The 16,448-nt window shown below is 37.0% G+C and overlaps 1 protein-coding gene across 4 annotated transcripts in view; it reads left to right on the top strand.

Annotated features, from left to right (window-relative positions):
* Positions 1 to 16,448, top strand: part of LOC149067571 (uncharacterized) — a 251,303-nt gene that overhangs the window by 225,872 nt on the left and 8,983 nt on the right. For all 4 annotated transcript variants that reach the window (XM_089252450.1, XM_089252452.1, XM_089252451.1 and 1 more), the window contains 2 exons: positions 764 to 1,554; positions 11,220 to 11,382. In XM_089252450.1, the coding sequence (XP_089108576.1) occupies positions 764 to 1,554; positions 11,220 to 11,382 (954 nt within the window). The remainder of the gene's footprint in view (positions 1 to 763; positions 1,555 to 11,219; positions 11,383 to 16,448) is intronic.

Raw genomic sequence — 16,448 nt, forward strand, 5'->3', positions numbered from 1 at the left:
CCCCGTGCGTGAAATGCATCCTTTAAGGTCAGGTAAAGTTCTTGGATCGTCATTTAACTTACCAGACGAAATGCCCATGCACATTTTCTCCGCACACACTTCGGTCCGTTGTGAAACATGCCATCATGTTGAACATGTTTTGTTGCAGTAACAATTGTAAGTGTTTAACAAATGTTGAAATTGTAAACGTTTGCCTAAATATTTCATTTCTTGCTAAAACGCCCTCTGGTAGCGACATGTGCAACTCCTTTTTTTCTCCTTGAAACAAATTTCCATCACTTCACGAAGTCCTCCACAAAATTTCACAATTTTCTGATGACTGATTTCGCCTGTAGGCTACTTTAAAAAATAGGGTCTTTCTATTATGGAAGCCCTGTACTTGAATGCCCTTTGCTGCTGTAAAACTTATTTTAATTCGCAGTTGTAATTCGTGCTTTCATGTCGTACGGACTCATGAGCAGGTATATGACCTCATACCCAGACTTCACAATCAGCAACAACATTTAGGTTGTTACAACACGAGTGAGCTAATAATTTCTATGGAATTAACGGAAATGATTTTGAGCTTATTTAACTTAGAAAACATAGAAATGAGTCAAAGTAAGTATTAAAATATAATTACATAACAGATGAATGAACATGCAACATGTGTAACACAGTAAAGTGTGTATAGTAAAAAATAGCCGATGCATGCCCACCTTACTTTCTAACTTGAAATCTCAATTTTTTGTTTTGCGTCTCATTTAATTTTCGTACTTTCTAGGTTGCTGCTGCTCAAGTTCCCTGATACAACCAGTGTGTTCTCCATGTATGGCTACAAGAGAAGCAAGATCGTGCATGACTCAGAGGTCTCATTGTCATCTAAATTCCTCATCACCTTCATTTTGCTCTCAAAATCACAACATTCCATCAATCGAAAACGAGAGGCACCACGAACAGTGCCGCAATGTCTCATCGCCATCTAATTTTCAGAACAATTGGTGCTTATGCTGTGAACCATATCCTAATAGTCGGTGTCAGTCGCGAGTGGTATGCACACAGTGTACTCCCCCGATACCGGCAAAGAAAAATTCTTCATTGGTGCCTTGTGATCAGACTCCTCTCGATTTGTCCATGGGATCATCGTCGATTCAAATGCGAACACCGTTGTCGACACTCAACCATTGTAAAGATCATCCTCCTTTCCAGCCCTCTTCTCATAGCTGCTCTCATGTCAATGGAACAAATAATGGGAGTTGTGGTTATTCCAACAGCAATTGCGCTCCTTGTTGGAATCATAATTCTGATTTCAGAAACAAAGAAAGAACAAACATAGTGCCATTTTATAAGGATTCTGCTTCCACAAATTCTTTGCAACCAATATCACCACCTATCTCGTACGCGAGTACAGAAAACAATTGTGAAAGTGATAGGCAAGACGTGTCTGTAAGTTGTTCCAATAACTCTTCGAAACAAGATCGCATGCTGTCCCGTGCACCAACCTCAAAGAAACGGAAATTTGCCCACGGCTGGAGCTGGGAAGGCGAGCCTGTAGAAAGGATGCTAGCTTTAACTGTAAGCCACTTTTGATACAATTCGAGTGAATATTAGACATTGTAAATATTATATGAATCTTATGACTTATATCGTTGCCTAGATCTCTTCCGGCCCAGCTTCGTGGCAAAGATGAAGAAATACAGTAGACTCGCAACTATCCGGCCCAGTTAAAAATTAATGCATAATAGTTCTTTGTGATTCCAAGCTACAAAAAAACCGGTTTTGGGGTGTAGCAAAATCAACCATTAAAATCTCCGCGCTGTGCTAGCCACACTTCAAAACCGGACCGGTTTTGTGCGGGTTAGAATGTAAGTGGAGGGGCATTGCATCGCGGTAGAGGGCTGAAAGGGAGAAAGAAGTCCCCAGTCATCTATATCGAGGACTTTTAAAAAACTAGTCACGTCAGTGTAGGGTGTTTTGGCCTTTGGCCTACCATTTGACATTTGCGTTATCATTTATCAATGAAGAGTGAAATAAGTTTAAATATATATATATATAATTTTTGAAAATTATATATATATACGTTTCATGTTAATATTTTGTTTATTTTAAAATCATACTGTATGTGTTCACACTGTATAGTGTATATGATTTTATGTTTCCTGCAATCAAAACAGACATAAAAGAATTTATCCTAAAAACCTAAAATGTGTGTCCAATATTTTTATTCTTGGACCATTAATTCTGTAATAAATTTTTAAAATATATAGTTCACACAGTACATAACAAACATTTAAGTACTCGCGTGTACTTAGAGGTCATAAAATACGAATAGCAGCAGGCTTTGGTATAGAAAGGGTGTTTTTGATGGTGGGGTGGAGGTAGGAAGTGAGTATTTATAGAACTCTGGCCCATCCGGCTTTTCTGTTATCCGGCCCGCCCTTCCGCCACATTAGGCCAGATAGTCCAGAGTCTACTGTATGCTGTCTTCACACATGTTGACTGCGTGCTGATCCAAATGGTATGAGGTAGGTAGATCTTGTGGTTCAATGGATTCTTCGCAATGGAACAAAAGAATGTGCCACTGAAAGTATCGCGCACAAAGTAACCTATCGTCGCGATTGTACATCGAAGAGCAGATTCTTTAATAGTAATATGCTCATTCACGAACTGTGGTAAAGGTTATCCCTTCCCTTTATACAATTTGTATCCACAAGCGGAACATTCCGTTCATTTTCTCATCATCAGCCGTGAGTGTGTCCGCAAAATGGTGATTGTTCCTTATCAACGAAAGCGGAATAATTCGCTTGCACCAAATGTGAAGAAGTGAAGAAAAATGCATGTAATTCTCTCTCTTCTCTCAATATTGGGTTCAACTAACTCAAACAAGTTCATATGCGGTATATATATAGTTTCTTCCTTTTCTTCGCCAAAATACCGCCTAAGTCATATTGTTAGGGTACTTAAAAACCAGTTTCGTTATCGATGAATGTTGGTATATTCCGACTGTGAGATTAGCGCATCGAATTTCAGAAGTTATTAGTAGGGAATTGAAGGAGACTTGTGATTCTTGAACTATGTGCTGTTAAATTTTCTCTTCTTGATAAAATACGTCTATCTAGTAACGTAAAAGTAACGATCTAAATAACGATTTCACAGCTAACGAGGTTCGAACTCTGCACCAAATTTATTAGTTTTCTACATTGTTGAAAATTTTTGCGGAAATCATATTTTATAGTAAATTGTCTAATTTCTGACTGATAAAACTTGGGGAGAGCAGAGATATCAATCGAAATTGATGAATTTTTGCTAAAGCTCCAGACTGACTGCATCGGACGCCCGAGTGGCGTGGTTGTAAGATGCTCGTCTACCACTGTGAAGGTTGCCGTCAAGGTCCCAGGTTCAAACCCGAGGGACAATATGGATAAGATATTTCCCCTAACGAGCTTGAGGCGACCACCGATAGACAGAGCCTTCATTTCCAACCCATCTCATTAATGGCAGTAAATTGCATTATAGCGATATGGCCAGAGTTGGTGTTTGGTGTAGTAGTAGACTGACCGCATCGCGTAGTGCTGAACTAAACAAACTTATTTGGAAGAAAGTTCTAACCTGGGTTCACACCTACCCTGCTACACGATTCTGAGCTGTACAAAAACTGTTTTATGGGAGTCGCTACACAAAATCGACCGTTAAAATAGCAAGCACGTGCTATCCACACCTAAAAATCGGTTTTGCGCGAGTTGAAGCTGCTTAGCGCTGTGGGTGTTGATCCGGCTTTAACCAGCGCGGGCGATTCTAATGGCATTGTGCATCTCGCTTTGACAAACAAGATACATCAAAGAAATTGGATCGTTTGTGCTCATTGTTCTTAGTTATTCCTCCGTACCAGTTATTGTTTAGTTCGGCGTGGCACTGCACCCTCTACCGTGGGCACTCTAAACCTGGCTCTAGAGTTCGATCCGCGGAATTTCGTTTTTTTTCTTTATAAATTTACAAGTAAATCCTGTTTGAGGGGCAAATTTTTTTATTTTAGATTGCGATCCGGAGATATTAACGAATTTCGATAAAATTTCGCAAATCTCTTATAAGCATGTGACGAGGCACTTTTTCCGCGCTATTACATCACGGCCACCACAATTCCCGTTTTTTTCTACCGACCCATCTAATGAATAATGAGATTAAGTAAAAATATCTAAATATTGAAATGATAGAATACACGTGTTGTAACGCGAAGGATAGAAAACATGAAGCTTCGTTACCCTGAATTGATCCTTGATAAACTTAAAAAACAAAAAAAATGTTGCCATTCATAGATAAATATTATTTTTCTATGAAATCGCATTGAAAAAAAAATTATAATGCTTAGTCAATTGATTATTTTTTGACCTAACACAATACACGAGAACTAGTAAGACAAGATCTCTCTTTCACAATTTTATTTATTACTATATAAATTAACAATAAATCATTGTCATGGAAATTTTATTTTACACTTATTACTAGGCCTATATTTCTTTATACACAACTTATCACTTTCCTTTATGTCTATGAAATTGGTGCCCTCACCGCCATAGGTGGAGATAGACTTCGTAGTCTGGGGGGGGGGGGCACGACAATGATGATGTCAATCCATATATACATTAGATCAGTCAATTTCACCTTTGACGCTGGGGGGGGGGGGCAATGCCCCACGTCCCCCGTATCTTCGCCCATGCTCACCGCTCGAAGTGGGAACTACTCTAAGGAGCAAGTCTTGTTTGTCAATCTGAACTACTGCTCGCTCTTGGAACACCTTCGGAAATACTTAAATACTTAGGATTAGTGGCAATCCAGTTTCTTATGCAAGCACATTTTCTCATTAAAATGATGTTTGGAATGAGAATATTTCACTACACAGACTTTGATGGTTAAATGCACCCCTGCTCTCGATTATAATCTCGAGGAAGGACGTTGAAATATAGCCATATAGAAAAAGGGCCTTAGAAATAATTTTTATTAAATCAATTTATTATTTTCAAACGTATTCCAAGATGATTGTAAAACCAACGTGATTAGTTCTCAAGTTAAACGATGAAGATTTTGAAACGATGTGATCGTATACAGAAATAATATATCATAATATATTGTATTGAAAATAAAATATAAAAATGATAGGTTTTTTGAAAATTTCGTTGCACATCGATCCAATTATGAATTGGACTCTAGCTTTTCCTTTCCCATTCCAATTACTTCTGCTTTTCTCTTGAGAATAATGAGATTTCGATAATATATATTTTGAGTCCAATGTTATTTTCAAAATTACTGAAATAGAAAAAGAAACCCAACGCGAAAATTCCCGCATTTTCAGTCTCGCTGGCATTTCTAACAATGGCTGTCATCAAGCCACACTCTGTTGTTTTTTTTCTTCAGTACTTCAAAGGAGAAGAAAAATAAATGTGTGAGATTCACGTATGCATTTATTATTTCTAGGAATAGTCTATAGAGGAAAAAAAGGAAAATTTTGGTAACTATTTTTCGCAATCCTGACTGGTATAGTCCTTTACTATTTAAATCTTCAATCGCTAAAAAGCCAGACATCGTTGTGCTTGTGTTACGTGGCGTAATTTTACCTCAACACGTCAGTCCATTCCAGGCGCGGATCAAGCGAAATACGAATATGATATTGCATTCAATAAATCCGTTAAAAATTACTTATATCAACGTTTTTGATTAAATAACAAATTCAAGAACACTTCGACTAAAAAGTCGGGACTGTCTCGGAAAATACGGAACAAAATATGCAGTAAGTATGGTCACCCTGTGAGCAACGATGTGGGTGGTGGTGTTAAATCACCCCTCCTATCAGCGAGCTCTAGATCCGCCCTTGCTCCATTCACAACTTCCCTCTAAATTCGCTTCATCTATCCCGTTTATCACACGCAGTTTTTTTCTTGCCTGCAAGCAAATTATTCCACTCTCGGTAATGAGGGATTCTTCCAATTTCATGGGTTATTCAGATTCCTGATGCAATGGGTTTAAGGCTGAATCTCGTTGGCCCACCCATTAAGGCTCCAGTGATTGTAGTCATGTCGTAGTTTTTAATATTTTAAAAACATGGTACTCTCTATACAGTGTGTATGGGTTTCTGATACATCCTTAAATAGGTATGAGAAACACTCATATTCTTTTTAGGTTTTTATTCACAGTGCCATCAGGGTGCTGTGAGTGCTCGAATACCCACAGGATTTTTTCTTATCAACCAGTTGATCACCCAAGGCCGTAACTAGGATTTTTGCCGCCCCACCAATTAAAAATTTGATATTTTTATACAATGGTGTTCTTTGTTTTCACCTAAAATTTGCCGCCCGGGCAGTTGCCCCCCATCCTGCCCGCTCTAGTTCCGGCTGTAGGAGCACCAACAGAAATGATTCAGAAATCAGTCTCTCAAGGCTGCTACGCACTACACTGACGTGACACGGGACCAGGCCACCGTTACGTTAGTGTAGTGTGTAGCGGCTCTTAGTCTGGTCCACACCCACTACGCTACACGATTCTGAGCCGCGCAAAACCAACTTTATGGAATGTTCACGCAAAATCGACCATTGAAACAGCTTACATCTCAAAACCGGTTTTTTTGCGGATTGAAGCCCAGTAGTGCTGTGGGTGTAGATTCGGCTTTACATGAAACTCAAGTCAAGCACCCACATGTCTAAAACACTTTTGTCGCTCCTGATTTCATTCAAATAGGCGAAACAAAGAGATTGCTGGAAATTTTTTTTGTTTATAGAATCAAGATCCATTAAGTAGAGAGACAGTTATATTTATGATTTTTGAGGTATAATTTAATCCTTATTATTTTAATCCTCCCTTATCCCCCCCCCCCAAGTAATGCCCTTGACTGGCGGGCCACATGTTAAACATCATCTGCTATAAGGAATAGCACACACACACATACATCTGGAAAACTTAATCACTTTTAATGTGCCTCAAGTCTAGAGGACTTGAGAAGTTTTTCTTTTGTTCATGGTGGCATGATCTGAGATATTTGTTCTTGATACCTTACCACAGAACCCTTTCACTTTTTCCGGGTTATTTGTAACATTGTCATCTACATGCAAACGACTTCAAATTTAAGCACTAATTTACTTCAGCATATATTAAAAAAAAATTCTACTTGAATGCTGATTCTTAGGAAAGTACCACATTTTAACTCTTTAAGTGACAACAGCAGTGGCGTAGCCAGGTTTTGGTCAGTGGAAGAGAAAAATTCAGAAACACCATCCTGCTTTAGGCACAAACTTGAAATTATGCATTAATAGAAAGAACTTTCTAAATTTTAAAAATAAACTTATATTTATTTTCTGTTTTTCAGTTGATGTTATTTTTCAAATTAAACTGATTACTTTTCAGTAATTAAATACCTTTTCATTGATTATTTTATTTTAATTTTTTAATAAATGTAAATTATATTTTACATTTTTTGTACTTATATACAAACACTAAAAACACAACTGGAAAATTGCCCGAAAATGTGGTTGGAAAAAAAATTCAGGTTAGGATATAAAAAATGATAGAGAGCACAATAAAAAATGAAAAGAAAAAAATTTATTCTCTCTCTCTCTCCACAAAATTAATCCAAGATATGAAAGTGCAGAAAAATCTTCATGCTTCCATTTAATCGCTTTCAATATGTTACTCTTAACGTAAGCACATATCACATATACACTACTACTACTCAATCGTACATGCACTTCCAAAACATTTCTCTATAGAATTTCTAACAAATTGGTGCATGCTGGAAACAGAGATGCCAGTGACGCGCTATAGCGCGTTAATTATTACGGGTATTTTACCCGCTATAGCGTGGCAAATACCCGTAATTTCGGAAAAGGACGCATAAAAATTTGGTTCACGCATCCTTCGGGACGCGTTCTTTCCTAGTTCCAAGAAGAAAAGGTAGAGAAAACCTCCCAACTTTTTTTCCCCCTTACCGTCTATCGTGATCGCGCGATCTTGAAAATTGATATACACGCGGGTTGTTAAAGAATAAGATGGATACATAGTTGTTTCCCTGAATGAGGGACCCTACACTGAAGTTTCAAATTTTGGAGTTTTTTATTCCCCTCCCCCCCTGCGGATTTTCTCCCCTCCGATTACATACCGGAAATTACGGTACTTTCGCGGCTATCTGTCGGCCTTTAAAGACAGCGTCTATACGGCGTAAATTCGTCTTGTTCCTACAAGATTGCGAATGCGCATTTTTTTAAAAAATGGTAAAGGATTTGGAACGCCTGTTCAAAGCGTGAAACATTTTCCGAGATCGTTCAAATAATACGAATCTCTAAAAACTCTACATTTAATATCCACAGTTATGTCATCTAGCTACTATGCGGTAGTCACCGTTTCGCATCGCGAAATTCACGGGTGTGTACGCAGAATCGTTTTGGAGGGGCAGAAAGATCTAATTCTTCATAGAAAGTTTGGGTCACCAACATTCAAAAACAATTTTTATTAACAAATAGTATAAGAATGTAGGTTTTTTTCCAATATTTTAATTTTCTACAAAAATATTTTCAACTTTTGATTTTCTTGGGGGAGCATGGGTGCACCACAGGTGCCAAACATTCAAGAAACGCTGGATTAATTGGAATTGATTGGATATGTGTCATGAGTTAACAAACACGGTCTCTCTCATAACTTTTTCCAGGGAATAATTTCTCCGATTCAGCACACTACTGTATATGCATAATAATCAGACAAACTGTGATTCAAGGAAAAGAGAAACTACACCATGAAAAAATAGAACGGTTCTGAGAAAGTCACATTTTCGACCCAAAATTCTGCATTATGAATGCATAAATATAATAGAATGTTTGTAGATGACTGTAATTTCCTCTCTGATTCTCTGTATTTCAGAGCGCTATTGACCCAGAATTAGAGGTTTTTTATTTCACCCACCTTTAAGAAAAACTCTTCCAGAACACCATTTGTGTTTTATCTTGGGTTTTTTAGGGCTGAAAAGCTTAGATCTGTTTTTCATTTCCTCCTAGTCTGACACAGCCCTATGCACAGGTAGCTCTTGCCAGGGCACCTACAGAAAACATGGCATTTCTAGGCACCCTAAATCTAGCTGTCTCTTATACATAAAGTGCTACTTCTGGGAGCTCAAACTCTAAGGCACCCAAAGCAAATGTGATATTTCTCGTAGCTTGAATTTCTTCAGAAGGTGCCTTAATCAAAGTTCAGGTGGCCCTTCACAACAGAACAAGCATTTGGTGAACACCATATCCTCAGAAATGAGGCACCTGTCAAAGGTATTTCTAGGATCTCTACCAAGAACAACCAATAACGGGGAGGAAAAATTACAGCAAGAAGCAGGCAAGATTTTGACCTTTAACCACTTTACAATCAAGGAAGTAATATTGCATCCAAATGCTTTTGGAATAAAGTCAAACAAGCTCTCTATATTTTCTTTCCTTTCTTATCACCATCAGGCTTTGTTGTAACCCTACGAAGTTGTTCTTTTTACCTTCCTTTTATTTTTTTCTATACAATTATATTAGTGACTTTTCCCCCCACATACAATTTGTTCTTCTCTTCTACTATATACGTGTAAAAGCAAAGGAGAACTGTTTGGGTGAGAATGGAAAAGAGAAATCTACTTCTCCTATAACCTACACTCTCTTATCTACACTTATGTATTTACTGTTTTCCTTTCATTTGTTTTTTTTTCCTTCAACTTCTTTACCTTTCTGTAACATGCAGTTAGGTTAGGACAAGGTTACCATATTTTTCACCCATCCATCAAATAGAAGTCATTCTAATTTCTCCGCAAAACCTTGTAAGCAAAGCAGTTACTAAAGGGAGGAACAGGGGCTGCTATGAACATGCTTAACACATAAAAACCTCCACTCTTTATCTCTTTCTTCTCTTAAATGAATTGTACAAACCCAATCACTGAAACTACAAGAGGTACTTATATAAGTGGAGATTTTTTAAATTTTTCTCACTCATCATTTTGGTCAGTAAAGGTAGAAAATGAAAAATTCAATTTCTTTTTTTAACAAAGGTTTTTGGAGATCAAAAGTTATTTAGGAGAATAGGCACCAATGTAGACAAAATTTTGATTGGGGGAGCAATCACTCTCCCTGCTCCCGCCCCCAGCTATGCCACTACACAGCAGAAATAACTCAACCCCCCCTCTTCTTCAAAATGTCATATCGTTTTTAATGAAGTAGGACTTTGATTTTCAGCAGATTTTCAATTTTCAGAACTAAGAAAGTATAGAGAAAATATTTTATTGAGAAATTAAATTTACAAAGTATCTGGCTTATCAATGATAAAATAAGAAGATTTTAAGGAGGTGAGATCTTGTCAGTGCCACTTAAAGCATTAAGCACCATTGATCTAACAAATATGTCTTTAACCAGTCATCTGGCCAATTAATTTCTCCTTTCCCCTCCCCCTTTCTTTCCTTTTTTAAAAGTTTGAAGCTAATAAAATATATTTCCTGATTAAAATTTTTTGTGAATACATTGAAATTTACTTCATCATGTTCTTTTAACTGTGTTTTTAAATCATCAAAAAAAATTATAATTGAAATAATTACTAATGAGTTTTCAAAAATTGAAAAATAATTTGACTGAAAATCTCCATTGTGTGCGGCGGCATATGACCTCATAACCAGATGACTCGGTTAAGGACCCTTCAAACAATGAAGAGGATCTTAGGTGCAACTTCCTTTTATTAACAAAAAATTAAATTTTTATTAAAAAAACCACAACAATAAAATACCAATTATTAAGGAAACATGTTAACCATATGGGGAGAGCACTAAACATTACAAGATTCAAAAGGTAATTGACAATTGTTGACAGAAACTGTGATGTGTGTGTTTTAAAAGAATGTGAATATATTGGTTGTTAATCAGATACTGATTTGGAAAAATGGAAATTTTCTTTGGATATCAATGTGAACAACAAAAATATTCTTAAATTAGTTACAAATTGGAACATTTTATACTCATTTATAATGCCGTTACAGATAAAATGTCTGGCAATCCTCTGATGACACTGAATACTTGCATAATAACTCAGAAGAAAGTTCATGCAGTTGTTGTATATTATTTATAATTGGCTGTTTAAAAAATTTTGATTACCATATAATAAATAATAGCACTTTTTGAAATACTGGGTATAATTTACTGCATTCAATTTTATATCCCTAGTCTTTTAATGTGATTTTTTATGCATTTCTTTTAGAATGATTCTATTCCCGCTCCAAAGAAATGTTATCCAGCTATGCGCCATAGAGAAGGTGATATTATCAAAGAACGAGATTGTGTTCTATTAAAATCTGGACCAAAAGAAACTGATTTACCATATGTCGCTAAAGTTGCTGCTTTCTGGGAAAATCCAGAGGATGGTAAGCTGTCCTGTCATTATATATAACATACAGTATGTAATGATTAGAGCCCTGAAATTTAGGCACTAAAAATGGTCGAAATAGGCAGGCGAAAAGGCACTAAAAATGCCTAAAATAGGCACTAGAAAAAGGCATTTATAATTTTTGGGAGGAAGAAGAAATGACTAAAAACAAAGGTATTAAGTGTCCGAAAGCTAGCTTAAAAAATTGGTTCCACTTAATCCGTCTATTGTTTTAATTATAGTTTATAATAACTGCATTATTATCCAAGTTAGATGGATTTTAAGCCCAAACATAAAATGTTACAAGACCCTCAGGGTTAGGCCGATTCCAGGGTCACCATTACCAGACACAAAGAGAGAGTACATACAGTAGAGAAAATTATCTGTGGTGTCCCTCGAGTTGCAAATAATTCTCTTTCATTTGTTGTATTATTTGGAATAATCATTATCATTTCTATAGTTGAAACATGGCTATCTTGTTCTATTTTCGTAGAAAGAAAAAATTGACTTTTTTCATATTACCACATATGTGGGACTCCTTCAAGCATGGAGCCCTGTGTGGGCGCATCTGATAAACACTCCTGAGAGCCACTCTGGTCAATTTAATTGAATACTAAATATGTATGTTTAATAAATAGCCATGGTTGTTTGCAGTGCATTTATGGTGCAAAAAAATCAAAACAACATGAGCCTTTGAGCTCTCTCTGCTCCTACCCTACCTTGTGTGAGCCATGACGTCAGTTCAAGACCTCTTGGGGCAATCATCGGTCCACTATACACATACTATGCAGTCCAATGCCTGAGCGAGACATGTGAAGCCTGTGGGAAAAACAAATTTCTAATTTTCCTCTGCTTTTCTAACACAAGCTGCGTTCATCTAATACAAAATCATTCACGTCTAACACCACCCGGTCAAAGCAAAGTTAATGCATGCCAACCCCAATCTCTTAGATCACTTAGTTGCGTCTAAATGGGGCTGGAAAGGGATGGGGTGGGCTTTCTGATGATAATTAATACCGAGTATTGGAAAATTTTGAAAAGAGCAATTTTGAAGTTCCTAATGCCCAAAATATCCCAAGTTATTTATGCCCAATAAAGTTTTACAGATTATGGCCTCTGAAATTCACTAATAAACTTAAAACTACGTTAAAATAGGCACACACATTTATGGCAAGAAAATTTCAAAAAAAGGTATTTTTACCAAAAATGTTTGAAAATAGGCAAAAAAAAAGGCATTTATGGCATTTTGCCTGAACTTTCGGGCTCTAGTAATGATTATGTTTTTGTGACTTTTGTTCATATAGTTTTGCTTCATTAAAACTGTGTTTATATTATTTGCTGTTTCTAATGTGCTTTCCAATACATGAATAGCAATATAGGCCGCTGTGGTGGTCGAGTGGTTATAGTGCCGGACTCGTGATGCGAGGATCCGGGTTCGAACCCCACAGTGGTGGTCGGCTGAAGTTGGTTTTCTGTGGTTCCCAACTTCAAGGCGCAAATGCGAGCCGATCTCCCCGTTAAAAAGTCTCGCCACAGAGAGCAACAGTCCTACAACGGTAAATCATTCAACCATAACACTTCACTCATAGTTAGTAAAACTGGGGGCAGATGACAGCACTACACATAACAAGCATTACACAGAAACAAACTTTACGCCAGGTTGCACTACACGTACACGCACATTCCCGCATATACCGATTCGTTGGGGGGTTCCGCGGGGGGGAGAGGGGTGCATGTGTGGTGTAGCAGTAGTAGGTAGGGGCTCGGGGATCCATGATGTTCTTAAGTCAGCCGCCTCGTTGGGCAATTTGCCTGTTGTGGCGTTGTATTTGTATTTGTATTTGTATTTGTCTATGAGAGGGAGAGGGGTTTTCCCCTTGTCTGTGTGGTTAGATGTGATATGTACCATCAAACGTTGTTTCCAAAAATTTTGAGTTTTAGGACTTAAATTTATAGAAAATATATGACTCACGAGATCAAAATCTTTTGAGACATCAAAAATTTAGTTAAGAAGTTGGGCTGTGTTTTCTCAGTGAATAGTGTGCTCAAACCATTGAACTCATCAATCATTCATGAGAAATCAACATGATATTGAACATGAACATCTCTTGATGAAAATTAATTTTTCAAAAAAAACAATGGGACTTATTCAAAATAATGTACTCAACTCAGACACACAATTTGAGAGATAATTGTTCCTTAATAAATATTATGTTTTAAATTATTTTCTTTAAATTTAAAAAAAAAGCATTTGTATGGTGAGACTGAGACAAAACGAAAAAGAGTTTTGTGCATTTTATGGAATGATATAGTTGGTTTTGATCTCATGGCCATAGACATGAACTTTAATTGAGCATTTTTAAATTAAAAATGTGATCATAAATTCCTGTGAAAATACTTTCTCAAAAGAATTCTCTTTCTATGGTTTATGACAACCTGATCAACTATCTGCTATGCTTGGTTAATTTGAGAAAGTCCTTTTTTGCTTCTATTCTGGTAGGCTTGCTCAGTATAATATGCAGTGAAACCTGTTTGAGACGGATACTGTATGAGACAGAAACCTGTCTTTAACATAATCAAATTATAGTCTGTTCAGTGATTAGTGCTTTTATTTGCACCTTTATAAAACAGAAATTCTGTCTAGAATGGAATATTATTTCAGTCTATTGGCGTTCCATTTTGTACAGGTTTCACTGTATTTATAAATGATACAGCTAACTGGAATTACTTTAATCACACGAACGTATACAAATATACATGACATGATGGTACATGAAAAACAGATGCTAGCACAACAACAATGTGGGATGAACTGGTTAAATGCTCACAGTGGTGATACAGTACTGGTCTGAGGCAGCTATCTTGTGTGTATCAGAACGTGAGGGGAATCCAGAGCCAATTTTGCAAAATAAGCACGTGTTTATGGCACCAGGAGAATAGGGACACCACAAAAAATGATGAAATATAATAAATTTTTTAATGTAAATTTCTTTCCCAACATCCATCCAGTAAAAACCCTAAAATATTAAGAGCACGCTTGATTAAACAGTTGAAGATCTTTAGCAGCAGGTTGACCGTGGCTGCAACTAGGGGTAGTCTGATCTCCCAGGCGCTGAGTTTAATCTCTTTCGGTTAAAAATTATGGTGAGGGCCGTTAAAGTGTAAAATAGATACAGATCCCACTAGTAACAGAGTAAATTTTCTTCTGTAGTTGCTGCCCTGAGTGTGACACAAAAGCAGAAAAGCTAAGTTAATTACGAACAAGAACTGGTGTTAATTCTCAGTTTTTGTGTTAAGATTTCACTGAATTTCCATGAGGTAAACCCAGAGCTCCCCAAGCAAAACAAAGTTTTCTTAGGTCCCTTACCTAGCTATAAATACTCTTGCCCTTACATACTTTTTTTTACATACTTACTCTCTCCAAAATTTTAACCATATCAAATTGTCATGAGGCCTCCCCGGAACTTTAGGCTTCCAAGCTGTGGCATCATAGGTCTTGAGCAGAATGATTTTTCTGAACACCCTCTCCTCCCCACTTAAAAATACCCGCTTATGAATTTACATACTTATTCTCGAAAATTGTAAACAGATCTAATTGTCATGAGGCCTTGTTATATAAGGCTAAAAGTAAAGGAGACGAGAGGAGGGGACACCAAAAACACCTGAGTGCTTACAGCCTTCATATGGGTTAATATGGCCCTGCATGGACCCAACTTTATTCAATCAGGTTTTCTTCACAATGAATCCAGATTTGGTTTGATGATATTTGATGTAACTTCATCTGGAAAGAACTTTGTATCCTCTCTATACGATTCCTCCAACATCAGGAAAAAGGACCATTGTAGTGGATGAGGTGTCATAGTCTAGGCAGGCATTCTGATAGATGGCTGCATATATGTTTTGTAAAGGATTCCTGACTATATATATTCAGAAGTATAGAGAAGAGATCTTATATATTCCATAATGGATTCCTGCAGTACACTCTTTCTTCCTTTTCATGGGCAGCGCTTGTCCACATAGAGCTGAACTAGTCAACAAATATCTTCAGAGTGAGGACATTCTGCAAACAAATTGGCTTGCCTGAATGCCAGACCTAACCTGATTGATAAAACAATCAAGGATTTTGTAGCCATTATGTGAAAAATTGTGGTTTTTAGTTGTTAGGGCGACGTGATGGAAAGTTTTTCATCAGCAAGGGTCTGTCCAGCCAACATTTAGGTCTGTTTTCCGGACCCTTCACAAAACTCTGGATCTGAAAAATAGACCACTCACAAAATACATATTAATATAAATTTGGCAATTCATTTCTTTTGTGGTAACTTAGTGGTAATAGATTAACAAGGTTATTTAGCTTCCCACAAAATTACTTATTTTTCACAAAATTAATGACCATTTCACAAAAATAAGGGAATTTTTCACAAAAACATGATCCTACAAAAAAAATCTGGACAGAGCCCTGATCAGAAATATGATGAAAGGGACATCACAACACTTTATCCAGAGCCCTTGGTAACATTATCAGCCAATGGAAAAAATTGGCTTTAACTCTGGACCGATCTCGATGAAACAGTGCAATACAAGCAGGGAGAAGAGGTAAATACAAGTTTTGTTTTTTTCTGCAGCATAAGACTTTCTTGAAAATGTTCGCTATTCGTGCGAACAAGTGCTATTCAATGCTGGAAGATAAAAAATTTTCATCATGTCATCCTAGCAACCTGAAAATTATGAATTTTTCCTAATTGGCTTTGACTAGGATACACTTAGAAGGGTAATCACAAATCTCTCTCTGTAGGAATGACAGCTACTGCCTTCTATTGCACTGAATCATGTGGAGATAGACATAAAAGGCTGGGGGCAGGATGATGCCAATTCATATATATGCATATATGTTAGATCAGTTGGTTCTGTCATTGATGCCCCCTTCCACATCTCTGCCCATGTTGAGAAAATGAAGCATTGATAGAGATGCAGCTCATATTTCAGTCATTGAAAAATGTGTATGTATGTTCTATCTCAGTAGTTCAGAACCAGTGTTCAGTGTGAACTCTTCAGGGGCTCTGCAGC

The sequence above is a fragment of the Pholcus phalangioides genome, unplaced genomic scaffold (assembly GCF_987345545.1).
Source record: "Pholcus phalangioides strain wild (caught in Gottingen) unplaced genomic scaffold, Ppha-v1.0 ptg000029l_1, whole genome shotgun sequence".
NCBI lineage: Eukaryota > Metazoa > Arthropoda > Arachnida > Araneae > Pholcidae > Pholcus > Pholcus phalangioides.